Below are 14996 nucleotides of genomic sequence, written 5' to 3' on the forward strand. Positions count from 1 at the left end.
GTATAAAATTTGTAACAATTATAATAAGTACAATCTTAGGTAATCTTATCTGTTGTTTCGTTTCTTCAACCTTTGGTATCAATTCTTCACATTTTGACATTTGGACAATTTTTATCTCTTGTACACAAACAATATTATTCTCAAATTGGATTGGATCAGCCAACGAAGGTGATTCTCTATTTCCCAAAGCACCAAATGTTAATGACCTCTCCAGTGTTTTTTTTTGTTACTTACAACTTTTAAAAGAAAATTTCTCTCTAACTAACCCTAAACCTAAAATCCACTAACTGAAAAAAAAAAAAAAACTAATACTCATTTCTGCCGTTAAAACCAGAGTTTTTTTTGAAAAAATGCAGAAATTCTAACTAGATAATTTGGAAACATTAAAAAAATATCTACATAGGCCGCCACTAATATTAGGATGATGATAATGCTACAACGAAGGTAGCGTGCAGTCGAACCAGTTAGAGAGATGTGATATTTTGGCTGCTACGCTTTTATTACGACCAAAGAAAGTTTCTGCATTCGACAACATTACTGATACGTCATGTCTTAGTGCTTCCATACTCCGGTAATAGTTGTTCTCAAGCCGTGATCTGATTACTTCAAGAGACAAAGGAACTGGGAACCTGCAGAAACAAAACCATGTCAGCTTCCGCTCCACCAAAGCCTCTTCCAGTGTTGTAGAAACTAGTTACCTGTTGGTGTAGCTGGAGTTTCCCACGGTCTGCCTCAGTTTTTGTAGGCCATATGAATCCTGAAACGAATTCGTCGAGATTATTATGTCATATTGTTATGTTCTTGGGATGGTGTTGTGTCTTTGTCTCCTCTTAATCCACTAAGTTTTAGACTTTATATTAGGCTAACTAAAACCTGAGTATAAAGAGTGTGATCTATGAACCAACTAAGGTGATATAAACATGGGCCTAAGCTTTTTGGGTGAAGTATGAATTTGGTGGCTAGGATCACATACCTGGGTTCTTTTGTCTGAATTCTCTAACTTTGTTAAGGCCGAGAGAAGACGGTTTCGTTGCTCATCATCAATGTGAGGCTGCTCCCACTTGGTATCAGCATCAAAAAGCTCCCAGGGACTGTGAAGATGTGTCTCGGTAGGGTCACTCTTGTATTTAACTGTGTACCTCTCCCATGGACTATCAGGAAAATCAGGTGATTTGGGTTTCACAGCTAGAATCCGCCCTTCCCACCAACTACCATCTTCTTCCCCTTCATCTCTCCACCAAACCTTACACTTGTCCCTGCAAGTCCAGTTCCTCTGTATTGCTGCTTCATACCGACTTCTTTCCACAAGAAAATCTGGAAACGTCACCACCTCCTCAGGCAACGTAAGTTTGAAAGCTTTGTTGAACAGTTCGGAGTTTGGATCGATGACTTTAAGTATCATTTTGCAGCAGCTATCCCCAGAACCAGGAAGAGTTGCATATTCAAGACTTTCCACTTTACAAATCTCCACAGCCTTTATATCTCCCCCTTTTATTGAAGTCCAAGGACCCTTTTCCCCCGTTAGGGTGCTAAAGTTTAAGTATTCTTGATGCCCCTGAAAAATAGAATAACAGCCGCAGATAAAAGAATTGATACAAAAGGTTACATAAACGAAACAACAGACAAGATTACCACCAACACTTACCTGTCGCAAATACGCAACTTCATCCCCCATTTGTGGAATATAACGAGAACCCTCTTCATGTATCGATAATGTCAGCCAGGATACATTTTCTGTTAACTGCTGAGGTTCCTTTGTTACAGTAGGTTTAGTTTCAAAAGGATAAGTAGACTTTCTATTTCTTGTGGATCTCAAACGAAGTGTTGCCCCGGAAGCGGATCTCAGTTCTTCTTGAGAATTTTGGTTTCCACGTGAATCACTTATTTTATCTTGGATGCGTGTCAAACTGCCTTCCGACTTCTCGAATCCATTCAACTGACTTCCATTGAACCCATTAGACGCACCTTCATGGGACTTAGAGCCACTACCTTGATCCTGACTACAAGAACCTGGACTGATTTCTTTAGTAAGAGTAGCATCCCTGTCAAAATTGTTCTTATTCTTGCGTCTATAGACAAAATCAAACATCCTTTTAGGATGTGAGTGTGACACAGGAACATCATTAGCAATTGAGAGAGCATCACTGATCTGAGGATTTAATTCCCGAACACAATCATTCCGCAGAGATATCTCTGTCCCAACCACACCATCCTTTTGACTATCCAATGCCAAATCACATCTAGCGTCTTCAAAACCATCACTTAATGCATCAGGGCCACCAGTCTCTTGATCTATTGATGAAGGTTTTCCCTCTGGCCTCAAAGATGCATCAGAAGCCCTTGAAACTCTCTTGGATCGTATCCTCAAACTCCTAGAGATTGGTGGAAGGCTATCTATTAGATCTTGCCGATGACCGGTTACGTCCTGAGAACCATTAGAGGTCCCGTCATCAGCCAATCGACTTGGCGACCCATCCAGTTCTGGATATCGTTTCCCACCATTTGGAGTACCATTCGAGATCACCGTGTTAGTGTCAACTGTCATGCCATCTATATCTGTTTTCAATTCCAAACAAGTAGATGCCGTAACACCATTTCCATGGTGATTTGCATCTTTGTTAACATTATTTTCTTTTCCCTCCGGGTCAGAGCCATTAAGTTCATGCGATACTATTGCTTCACCTCTTAATTCACCTCTTATTCGCTTTGATGTACGAGCCTTAACCATTCCCCATTTTACTTTACTTACATCTATCCCTTCAACTTGATTTGTGTGAATTTCAAGGTTCCCAGGAATCCTTGAGTCTTCAGCAGAGCCGTTCCCTAAAGTTGGAGATGGAACATCCGAAGACGATCCAGGCAGGTTCTCCAGCAAGGTAAGCTTATCTGAATTCCTAACAGGAAACCTAAGAACCAATCTCCTCCTTTCAGGAGGATGAGTTTCTCTGATATCACATTGCTGAGCCCCATCATCTGAATCACATACGAGAATATTCTTCCCTTTTGATTGCTTCCCATGCCCATTTGACAAAACTACATCAAGTTCACTATCCCCAGTGCCTGATTCTTGTGTTGTCGATTCACTTTCTGATGAATCACTCAATTCAGAGACCTCCTCTTCTGCGTCTTTAGATGTACCTGTAATCTTAGAAAACCAAGAGAGGGCATTTCGAGCAGCTGCTCGCCTAGGTCTGGCCGATTTAGATTTTGAAGACTTCTTCTTCGATTCCTTACGACCACTCCTAGATTTCCTGGTTCGTTTTTTGTTGCTTGGAGCTCCCTCGAGCTCATCAAAGTTTCTCTTTTTGACGCGCCTACCCGAAGAAGTCATAATCCCAGCCTGGTAAAGAGGTTAAAAGGGATTAGAACCCTGTTTAGAAGGCGCAAGATCAAAGAAACATATACAAAATACTCACTTCTTTCTTATGTTTTTTCCTTTTGGATCTTCGAAGGCTATTCTGATGATCATCATCCTCATCGCTTTCACCGGAACTGGAACCTGACTCACCAGAGGTTGAAGAATTTAAACATTCTTTCTCTTTTCCAGATGAATACTCCTCTGGCACATTGTATTCAGAGTCGTTTTCATCACTTAAGATATCGACTTCTGGTTCCCACTCCATTACATCTATAAATTCTGGCAACGGTTCAGCTAAGTCTAGATCTGCCAGAGGTGGCATTTGGTAATCTTGGTCTAAAGTGATATCTGGCCCCACAGCAAGCTTCAAAGAAGATGGTCGCCATTCTTTGCCTAAGGCGCCGAGTCGCCGTTTCTGAAACATGGTCTGATATGGCTCTTCATATGGAATCATCCCTACAATGCAGAACAATAGAGAGTGAATGATATGCCCATCCTCAGTGGAAGGATCCAAAAAGCATTTATAATCATAGTAAAAGAAATTAAAACCTGAATCACAAAGAGGATCCTCCATATTTCGGCGATAAGGTTGAAGTTGAGATTCCTGAATCAACGTTTCCAAATGCCAATTAGCGATCAAAATTATGCCTATAACGAGCACCATTATAAGTAGAACCACTAGAAGGGGGAGAAAAGACGAGCCCCTTACCTGGTCAAGGACATTACCATATATGTCCTGAATTAATGGCCGATAATCCCCCAGGAAGAACTGGAAGATGCAAAGAGCAGTTAGAAGAAAATACTATTTTTGCATAAGCTATCGCTAGACGGCAGCTCTCTTAGACGAGGTCACTGGTGCAATTAGAACTAAGATATTTCTATAATGCTTAGTAGGAATTTACAAATGTGAAGAGACATGTTTCCTATACAGAGGTTTTTAATGTTTATAGAATGTTTTGATCGAAAGGAGATTTCTTTTCTCTTCAATTAACGAAACTAGGACATACGTGAACCTCTAAAAGCAAACCATATCCGATTTAAGGTTCTATAAGAAATGTAGACAGTAGAAGTACAGTAATGAAGCTCTCTCCACGATTAAGTTATATTGGTACCTGATCATATTTAGCGTCCTTTTGAGAATCCCCTTGGCCTGTACTTAATATGTACATTTGGCCCACATTGTCTGACAGTATAATTGAAGTTCCATCCCTACATTAAGAAGACATAGATTAGCAATCAGATGGAGTAGAAGCATAACGAGTACAGCCCAAAAACTATTTGCTTACGGTGAAAACTTCCCATCAACCAACTGGTATTGTGAAATCTCGTATATTTGGATAGGTATGCCTTCCCATATCTAGAAGAATAGAACAAGTGCTTTAGTAATATAGATGCTGAAGAAGGGATTAGACAGTGAGGAAGGTTAAACTTACATCCCACACTATTGTTTTTCCATCATAGCCAGCACTCATAGCTATACGAGGATTGAAAGGATGGACATCCATAACATATGTCTACAAACAGTAAGTATAACATGTTAAAAAGGGTAAATAAAAGGAACAAAGAGGAATTCAAGCCTGGAACACTAAAACAAAAATCAGACTAACTTCACTAGTCATACTTTTCAGACACTAGAAGGCATAAATGAAATTCGGCAGAGTTGGGAGTGTTTTCAGAAAACGAAAAGAAATTAACTTATGCTCAAATAATGCAGAGCAGGGTCTTCTTAGGAGAAATATGATTTTGGTATTCGTTATTTTTAGCATGGGCAGCAAATTTCTTGTTCTTGTTATTTTTATCTTTTAAGTACACAGGTCAAAAGTCTTTGCAATTCCCAATCTTGCCTTAAGATAGTCTACCAAATATACAAAAGGGATCAGGCACTCACAGACAGTGTGTGACCAGTCAAAGAATGTACCAAGCTACCATCAGAGGCATTCCACACGCATATTCTACAATCTTTAACATAGAAAATGATTCTGGTTATCAAGAGTGGAGCGCTCTAGAAATCGGCCTGGATAAACTCATAGCCATTAAGAGTGTCAAAATAGTCTTACCCATAATAGCGGCAAGGACAAAACGATTATCTAGACTCCAAGTAATCATGTTAACCCCACGGGGTGTAGGTAGGATCCGTTGACGTGGGCCACCTCTAGGAGGTTGAGGAGGCATGGGCGGAGGTGGAACCTTGAGATGATATGCTCGTGTCCATCGGTAGCTTTTTCCCTGAAAGATATAAATAAATATCTGGTTCTCTGCTCGTATAAAAAAATGTATTGAATGAAGTGCAAGTCGCAGTCATTTTGGCGAAATTAAATATTACATGCGATCTCCTTGATCTTGGGATCCAAATGATTGCACTACCATCACGAGAGCATGTAACAATGTTATCATGACAAAACCTAGAAAAGACACCGTATCAAACACAAAAAAAAAACTTTAGAAAAAGGTGAAAAGTTAATAGTAATTGTATGATTATCTACTTGCAGCAGAGAATACAAACCAGGAATTCTTAAATTTTGGAACATTCTCGTCTTTCGAGTAGTCAGTTACAGAAAATTTAGATCCTGCAGCACAACCACTGAAAAGCAACACAGCAAATGAATAGGATCAGACAATTAGGATCTTATGAGTAATGTAATTTTAAAAGTGAACAGCCAACCTGAATTGAACATAGTTAACATCATTCTCATGTCCAGCTAGAACATCCATCTCATGATTCGGCTGGTCCAGATCATCGTTATTAATCTTATTAGCACTCCAAACCTGTAACCAAGAAAAACTTTTGTAGTTAAGTAAATCCTATAAATCTTGGCAGAAAATTGTGGATCTGCAATTTTGAACTCAAACCAAGATACAATTAGGAATTTTCATCACCGAGTATACTCTAGCAAGATGGTCAGAGCTGCCAGTGACAAAGACAGATCCATTAGCATTGAATGCACAGCAAGAGATACTCTTCTGATCATTACTAGAAGAAGGGCCACTGTTCTTTCCTGGAATAGGATTCCCTAGTCAGGTCTACAGCTTCCAATAAGTCAAAGCAAAAATAATTTAACTAGGAGCGTAAACAATCACCATCAGGAGTAGGAGGCCTAGGGACATATATCCGGGGAGAGAATTGGGCACCCCGAGCATCCCATATCCTACATGTACCATCATCGGACGATCTGCAGAGATTTAACAAAAGTCTCGTTTATTAAGATACCAATGAAATAAAGGCACCTTTTTCGAAACAGGCAAATAGAACCTCAAGACAACATAAAGGCACGAGTAGTGACATAGAGTAGAGAAAGATTCCACGGCTTAAATAATAAATTAACATCATAACTTCCATCTGAGGGAGTATGAATAAGAATGCATTTAATTTTTCAGCATTGTGACCAAAGTGGTTATTAGTTGATTCAAAATTTCAAAACAATAGACATAGGCAAACACCAAATCAACAGCATGTAAGAAGATGACAAAGCATAGTAATTTATTAATTATTCTCCAAAAAAAAAAGCGAGAAAATAATGCACCAGATAGCGTACATGATGCCAAAAGAACAATTTGAGAAGAATTCTTACGAGAGAAGCTGGTACGGGGATCCAGGTCTGGGACTAAATGCGATAGCAGTAACAGTTCCGGTATGTCCACGGAGAACAGAAATTGGTAAGCCATCTGGCAATCGCCACTACAAAAAATTCAGATGGGTGAAGTCATGAAGAGGCTAATATTTGGAAGCCATAATGGAATCATATACAGAAAACAATACAAGAAACTTACAATGCGGATCACACAATCATTTGATGCGGATGCTATGAAAATGTTGTTCGAACTCACAGCAAGATCAGTTATGTCACCCTTACAAATGCACCAAAAACACAATTGTTTAGCACCACTTAAATATACAGTAACAAAATGATAGCATTCTCGTAGAGTACTTGGAACTCACTTCATGCCCTCGACAGCTGGCCAGGCAGTATGCAGTGTCCATTGACCATACTTTTACAAGGCGGTCATCTGAACCAGTGATTACATACCTTCCTGAGCGATCAAATATAGCTGCAGAATTTACAGATAAGTTCAGGTATGCAGTTCATCTAATGGATTAGTCTATTATTTAGGAATGGAACTTGACACTAAGATTCATCCCTAAACCATTAAATATCATACCACAGTACACAGCGTTTCTGTGTCCACGTAGCCTCTTGATGTTTTGCATCTTTTGTACCATTGAAGATGGTTTTGCAATGGCATAACATGCTGCACGTATTGATGGGGCACGATGATGTCTGGCAAAACCACCACCAATCTCCCTCAAACTAATACCACGAACCTGATCAGCATGCATATGAGGCCAACGCATCCCAATAGGTGGTGCTTTGAGATCACTTCCAACTATTTCCTTGTCAGCTGCCAAGCAAAACGAAATAGCATATAGCAAACCAAGATTTTCAAAGAGAATTTAGTAAATGATAAGTTCTAAAGCCCCAAATAATTTATTAGAGGAATTGATATTATTATGATGTGATTATATCCGTATCCAATTATATATACGTATGTGTGTGTGTGTGTGTGTCTGTGCATGTGTATGAGTTAAACTCGCCAATAAAACAAGAATTTATTTTCGAAATCACCTACAGCTCAAAAGGGAGAACGAGCCAGTGCCTAAAAGTGTTGGAGCACCAGCTCCAATCATTTTATTTCCATCACCAACCCCTCGTGAGGGACTAGGCCTATTTGACACAAAGACCAATTGCTTTAGAAGCTCCACCAAGTGATCTTTCTTTACATGAGAATACCTGATAAGTGCACATACAATGCCATGAAACAAGTTAAATATTTGGGGTGGGAAGAAACCCTAAACCAGTCATTAACAAATTAGAAATACAACGATATCATGAGAAACTTCTTCACATAAAAATTCATTTCAAATTCACAGAAGTACTTCAATCAGTGAGAGCAACACTATTAGTTACCTTTGAGCTAACTCAGTATAATTTAAAGGAAAGGAATTGCCATCATCATTCTCCTCCCCACTACGCAATCCACTCCTCGAGTACCAAGCATGATATCTTCTAGGAAGAAGCTCATGTTCAAGAAGTTCATGTCGCAACAGTGCATAAGTTCTCTGGCATGGCCCAGATGAAAGTAAGTGGAGCATCAAAAAGTAAACTTCCCGGAGGTCCAAATCAATGTTAGGCGCAACATTTTGAGGAACATCTGGGACTGGAATCTGCACATTCCCTGGCAAATTTCGGGAGATATTCAAAGGCTTCATAGGAAGTGAAACTGAATCGCCTTTTGGAGTATTTTTCCTAAGAGCCATTAGACCCTGTCAATTTGCCCGACACTGACGTCAATCATCAATGCAAACCGAACAGCTAGAACATGAATAGTCAAACAAATAACAACAACAAAAATATAATACTTACAACAAATAAGAAAAAGTAAAATAAGACCCTGGGAGATTTTCTTTTAGTCCTACTATCCGGAAAATTACAGTGGGAGAACACTGGAAATCTAGGGTATTGCAGATACGATAACACTGAAACCTATGCATCTCCAAAATTTGAGTGTGCTAAAACCTGCTCAACCAAGTAGTCCTATTTAATTCTTCACAGCAAACTCTCTAAACCACTACATGATAAATGAAAAAGTGAACAAACCGGCGTAGTATCCATCATTGTACTAATGCTTAATACTGTCTACTCCTAATGTTATGGCACTAGAACGAACTTGAAACTACAAAACTCAAGCATCCAAGATCAAGAAGTCCATTGAATAACAACTTCAGTATCTTAACTTAAATATACAAAGGTTCCATAAGAAGTCATGAGAACTAAAGAATACCCTAAACCCACAAAACACATACAAAGCTTTCCATGAACAACGGTACAAAAACTCTACAGCCAATCAAATGCAAGTTAACCTTCGATATGCATAAGAGGGCTTAGAGCCAATCAAATGCCAAGTTAAATTTGATAAGAAGAAAAGGGCTTAGGAAGTGTACCTCCTCTGGTGATGCAGCGTGAGCAGAGGAGAACTAAGATCACAGAGCAAACGAAACACTCCTCGTAAGAACTCCAAAACCATAACACATTGTCTCTGCAAAGCAACAATTAACAAAATAAATTAAAACAAAAACCCTAAATCAGAATCGCCCAATCTCTCTAACCACCAAAGAATCCAAACGCAAATCAAATCCAAAAACATTTCAAAACAGAATTAAGATTGAATACAGCGCATGCACAATGCTAACATCAGTTCCTCAATACAAATTTAAGAACAAACAAATCTCCCCACAAGTCACGGAGATTGAAAAAGAGAGGCAAACCAATTGAAGTCTCTTCTCTGTTAGAGAAAAGGCGGCGGTTAGAGAGTCGTCGAAACCTCTAAGCTTCGTTTAGAAATTGGAGGTTGAAGAAGATTAGAGTACCAAAACAAAAAACCAGATACCGAAAAATTGATAATAGGGTATTGTGAAGAGAGAAGAGGATCAAAAAATCCAAAAAAAGCAGTTGAAGTTTTCAATCTTTGTGAAAGCTTTTTAGCAGTTTGCGTTGTTCGTTTTTTTTAGTGAAAATTTCGGCAGAAGAAGACGAAAGGATTGTGGAGAGAAACGCACTGGATAGGCACAGAGAGAGACGAAACAGAACACAGCACCAGAAACGAACTTGACCCAAAACGCTGCGTTGCCCTGGCCCATTAACAGAACCAAATTGGTTTATCAGATTTTGAGTAACAATAAACAAGGTGGCTGGTTGTAGTTTAGTGGTAAGAATTCCACGTTGTGGCTGTGGAGATCTGGGCTCGAATTCCAACAGCCACATCTTTTTTAAAATTTTTGTAGTGTTATATTTGGGAATATTTATTTTGATACATATAATTTTTTTTGTATGTATGTAAGTTTTCAGAGTTCAAGCAACTTGTTATTATTAGCTTAATTATTAATTTCTTATATTTTAAAAATTAGCTTCATTTTTCATTTTTTATATGTTAAATTTTTTAAATACCTTAGTTACAAAATGAATGAAGTGGTAATCTATTCAAGCTATGTTTGAAACAAATAATATTGGGTTTAAATTCACCTCTTGGTGGTTAGAGTTAAGACTACATAAATGTGTGACCAGGTTCCAAATGCATATCATTCCCCATTACGGAGTAGTAGTTTATTCTCCTCCAAAAACTGTGCAAATAGACCATAGTGTGGATTGGTTCCTAAATTCAATTCATAGTAAGATTGGCAGTCTGTCATGTATTGAAAGTTCTACTCTACTGAAGTTCAATGTTTTTTTTTTTTTTGGCAAACACTGAAGTTCAATGGTTAAAAGTAAAATTTGATAAGTAATGTCCACATTGATAAGATCTTAGTTAATGATAAAGTATGTGAACTGTAACTAACGATCAAAACATTGTTTTTACATCTTTACGTCTCTTTTCTACTTTTTTGTTTTTATTTTTTGTACGACTTTTAGAAATATCAAAACCTTACTAAACAGATAAATGGTCTTATGAGTTTTTTTTATTTTTTTTTGAGACAAAGACTTGTTTTCATTAATCAATCTAAAATAGGTTCATACAAACCATAGGATAAAAGATAATGAAGCTTAACACAAATTAGAGACAACATCAAGGGAAAAAACAGCGGCTACAGAAAAGTAGATCGATGAAGGATCCATAAGAACTTGTAAATTAAGACTAGGAAGCAAATTGGCGCAAGTGATAACACGGTTTGTCGAACATTCATCCACGACATAAGTCTTGGACGGAGAAATGGTCACGGTCAATAGACTAAGTGATGTTGACGAGGGTTACTGTTAGGGGTAGGCCCGTAACCTAACAAAAGGCCCAGCCCATAAGAAGGCCCAAATAAACCTTCAGGAAGGGAAGGAATATTTTGGTCTTTGTAATGGACGAACCGACACAGTTCCCTATAAAAGCAGGCGCACGGCGTTCGATCAAAGGGAGAAAAAAGGAGAGACAAAGACAAAAGGTACGAATAGCAAGTACAAGGCTTTTTACCTGTTGAAGGTTAGAAGCGAAGGATTCGAAGACTCGTCCGTCTAACTCGTCCATTCTAACTCGTTCATTACTTGCTAACTCGTCTAAGTTGTATTGTAACCCGTCTTTTGTGCTTCGACACCGATTAATAGAAGAAAACTTCGACCATCCTTTTACCGAACTTAAACATTCTAATTGTGACCGATCTGGACATCAACAATTTGGCGCGCCAGGTAGGGGGAGCCAAGTCGAAATCTTCTTTGAAAGTTTGAAGAACGGACCTACAACAACTAGACGAGATGACCATTGTTACTAAAGAAGGAAGTAAGGAAGCTGGTTCGTCGGGTGGAACGACGGGTGGAACGACCACTCCAGCGGCGGATCAAGGGGAACAAACCACACTCCCAACTCCGGACGCCCCAAGAAAGGCTGCGGCGACAGAGAGCCCAGGGACGTTCGTCATTGCGACAAACTTAACCAGCCCGGCGACCGAAGAGCCAACGCCGAATCCTGCGCAGCTCGCATTGCTCAGTAGCCAACCCGTTTCCAGTATAGACGAACTCTTTCGCGGGATATTGATGCGTCTCGACCAACAAGAAGAGCGAACTAATACTCGGCTAGACGCGCTGACTGCAGCACAGATCAACTCTCAGGACGAGATCAACCATCTCCACTCCACCAGGAAAAATTTGGCAAGTTTCATCCCAGCCAGGACGACGCTAGGGACAAGTGTACGAGGAGGTTAACCAGAGCGCAATCCCGCCCCACGCATCGACGAGCGAGACAATGGGACAAAAGACGCCGAGCTAAAAGAAATTTGAGAGAAGATGCAAGAAATGGTAACAGTCTTCCATAGAGCAACAAGTAAAGCACCTGAAGTGGATCTCATGCTCGAAGCAACGCAACGAACCCCGTTCTCTAGAAGACTCGCTACTACGGCGGTAAAACGTGCAGTCAAGCCAACGTTGGACTATTATGACGGCATGGTCGATCCGCGAGACTTCTTGCTTACCTTCGGCGTATCCCTCGGCCCTTTACAGTTCAGCCCGACGGAATACGATGCTGGAGCCTGCCAGGTCTTTGCCGAGCATTTGACAGGAACCGCTTTAAGCTGGTTCTCAAGACTCCCACCTGGGTCAATCGATAGTATCAAGGACCTGATAACTGCATTCTTGAAACAATTCTCTGTTCTAATGGAAAACAAGAACTCTCATGCCGACCTATACGCCTTGACTCAACAATAAAATGAATCACTCCGGTCTTTTATTGGACGCTTTAGAGAGGTCGTCGTCAACGTCTCGATCCCAGACGCGGCTGCTATCATTGCACTCAAGAACGCACTTTGGTACGAGTCTCGATTTAAAGAAGAGCTATCTTTAACTCATGTGGAAACCATAGCTGACGCCCTGGGACGAGCCGCGAAACACATCGAGCTTGAAGAAGAGAAAGTGGTCAACGCTAAGAAACACTCCGGCGAAACAAGCGTCGCGACCAAGCAGCCAGTAATCACAGCTCCGAAAGTCGAATATGTCGAGCCACGACAACACTTTACCAGAAATCAAGATCGAACTCGTCGAACTTTTGCCATCGGCGAAAATAAATACATCCGGAAGGAAGGAGGTGAGAGCAGTGCGACCCAGTATTGTGATTATCACCAAAGTGCCACCCACGCGACTGAGGAATGTCGTTACCTCCAAACGATCCTAATGGAATGATACAAAAAAGGGACAATAGTCATCGAATCTGACAGAAGCAAGACGACCCGGCCCGGTAACAGCGACATCAAGCGAGCTGAGAATATCGCTCGAAAATTTGTCAAGGATTCCAAAACCCTCGCCGATCAAAGCAAAGACGAAATGGAAACTCTAGGCGCCATCAGTCATGAAAAACGGCAACGTACAGACCGACAAGCCGACNTCCCTCGGTCCTTTACAGTTCATCCCGACGGAATACGATGCTGGAGCCTGCCAGGTCTTTGCTGAGCATTTGACAGGAACCGCTTTAAGCTGGTTCTCAAGACTGACACCTGGGTCAAGCGATAGTATCAAGGACCTGATAACTGCATTCTTAAAGCAATTCTCTGTTCTAATGGAAAACAAGAACTCTCATGCCGACCTATACGCCCTGCCTCAACAACGAAATGAATCACTCTGGTCTTCTATTGGACGCTTTAGAGAGGTTGTCGTCAACATCTCGATCCCAGACGCGGCTGCTATCATTGCACTCAAGAACGCACGTTGGTACGAGTCTAGATTTAAAGAATAGCTATCTTTAACTCATGTGGAAACCATAGCTGACGCCCTGGGACGAGCCGCGAAACACATCGAGCTTGAAGAAGAGAAAGTGGTCAACGCTAAGAAACACTCCGGCGAAACAAGCGTCGCGACCAAGCAGCCAGTAATCACAGCTCCGAAAGTCGAATATGTCGAGCCACGAGAACACTTTACCAGAAATCAAGATCGAACTCGTCGAACTTTTGCGATCGGCGAAAATAAATACATCCGGAAGGAAGGAGGTGAGAGCAGTGCGACCCAGTATTGTGATTATCACCAAAGTGCCACCCACGCGACTGAGGAATGTCGTTACCTCCAAACGATCCTAATGGAATGATACAAAAAAGGGACAATAGTCATCGAATCTGACAGAAGCAAGACGACCCGGCCCGGTAACAGCGACATCAAGCGAGCTGAGAATATCGCTCGAAAATTTGTCAAGGATTCCAAAACCCTCGCCGATCAAAGCGAAGACGAAATGGAAACTCCAGGCGCCATCAGTCATGAAAAACGGCAACGTACAGACCGACAAGCCGACCAGCGCCCCCAACCATAAGACGGATAAACATGATCATGGGTGGATTAACAGGATGCAATGACTCGGTCAGGTCAATAAGAGACTATACTAAGCAGGCCGAAATAAGGAAGTCGTGGCCTTCAAAAATCAGCTCCGAAAATGCAACGATTTCTTTCGACAATAACGACCTAGAAGGTTTGGATCTGCCACACAACGATCCCCTGGTCGTCGAATTACTGATCAGCGAAAGCGAGGTCTCAAGAATTTTGATTGACACCGGAAGTTCGGTAAACGTGATCTTCAGGAACGTCCTGGCACAAANCCTCAACAACGAAATGAATCACTCTGGTCTTCTATTGGACGCTTTAGAGAGGTTGTCGTCAACATCTCGATCCCAGACGCGGCTGCTATCATTGCACTCAAGAACGCACGTTGGTACGAGTCTAGATTTAAAGAATAGCTATCTTTAACTCATGTGGAAACCATAGCTGACGCCCTGGGACGAGCCGCGAAACACATCGAGCTTGAAGAAGAGAAAGTGGTCAACGCTAAGAAACACTCCGGCGAAACAAGCGTCGCGACCAAGCAGCCAGTAATCACAGCTCCGAAAGTCGAATATGTCGAGCCACGACAACACTTTACCAGAAATCAAGATCGAACTCGTCGAACTTTTGCCATCGGCGAAAATAAATACATCCGGAAGGAAGGAGGTGAGAGCAGTGCGACCCAGTATTGTGATTATCACCAAAGTGCCACCCACGCGACTGAGGAATGTCGTTACCTCCAAACGATCCTAATGGAATGATACAAAAAAGGGACAATAGTCATCGAATCTGACAGAAGCAAGACGACCCGGCCC

At 41.0% G+C, this 14996-nt stretch overlaps 1 protein-coding gene across 2 annotated transcripts; it reads right to left on the reverse strand.

Annotated features, from left to right (window-relative positions):
* On the reverse strand, window positions 151–10013 carry LOC104725439 (bromodomain and WD repeat-containing protein 1-like). 2 transcript variants are annotated; one of them, XM_010444103.2, is made up of 25 exons: window positions 9681–10013; window positions 9357–9451; window positions 8323–8678; window positions 7985–8145; window positions 7517–7756; window positions 7296–7405; window positions 7127–7204; window positions 6928–7034; window positions 6437–6528; window positions 6236–6354; window positions 6021–6124; window positions 5862–5939; window positions 5682–5760; window positions 5416–5584; window positions 5247–5317; window positions 4792–4872; window positions 4645–4715; window positions 4471–4567; window positions 4068–4127; window positions 3908–3962; window positions 3417–3814; window positions 1646–3340; window positions 974–1555; window positions 699–757; window positions 151–629 (listed from the first exon to the last, which is right to left on the reverse strand). In XM_010444103.2, exons 3-25 carry the CDS (start codon window positions 8670–8672, stop codon window positions 434–436), a joined length of 5052 nt encoding a protein of 1683 aa, XP_010442405.1. In that variant the 5' UTR covers window positions 8673–8678; window positions 9357–9451; window positions 9681–10013; the 3' UTR covers window positions 151–433. The 2 variants fall into 2 exon arrangements, with proteins under 2 accessions (XP_010442405.1, XP_010442408.1); XM_010444106.2 differs by lacking the exons at window positions 8323–8678; window positions 9357–9451; window positions 9681–10013 and having other exon boundaries at window positions 7981–8071.

Source organism: Camelina sativa, chromosome 11, assembly GCF_000633955.1.
Source record: "Camelina sativa cultivar DH55 chromosome 11, Cs, whole genome shotgun sequence".
Classification (NCBI taxonomy): Eukaryota; Viridiplantae; Streptophyta; class Magnoliopsida; order Brassicales; family Brassicaceae; genus Camelina; species Camelina sativa.

Coding starts and splice junctions, on each gene's coding strand:
- LOC104725439 (XM_010444103.2), bottom strand. CDS start 8,672: ATGGCTCTTAGGAAAAATACTCCAAAAGGCGATTCAGTTTCACTTCCT. Junction 6,355..6,436: donor TAGGCCTCCTACTCCTGATG/GTGATTGTTTAC, acceptor ATCCTATTCCAG/GAAAGAACAGTGGCCCTTCT. Junction 3,963..4,067: donor ATGGTAATGTCCTTGACCAG/GTAAGGGGCTCG, acceptor ACGTTGATTCAG/GAATCTCAACTTCAACCTTA.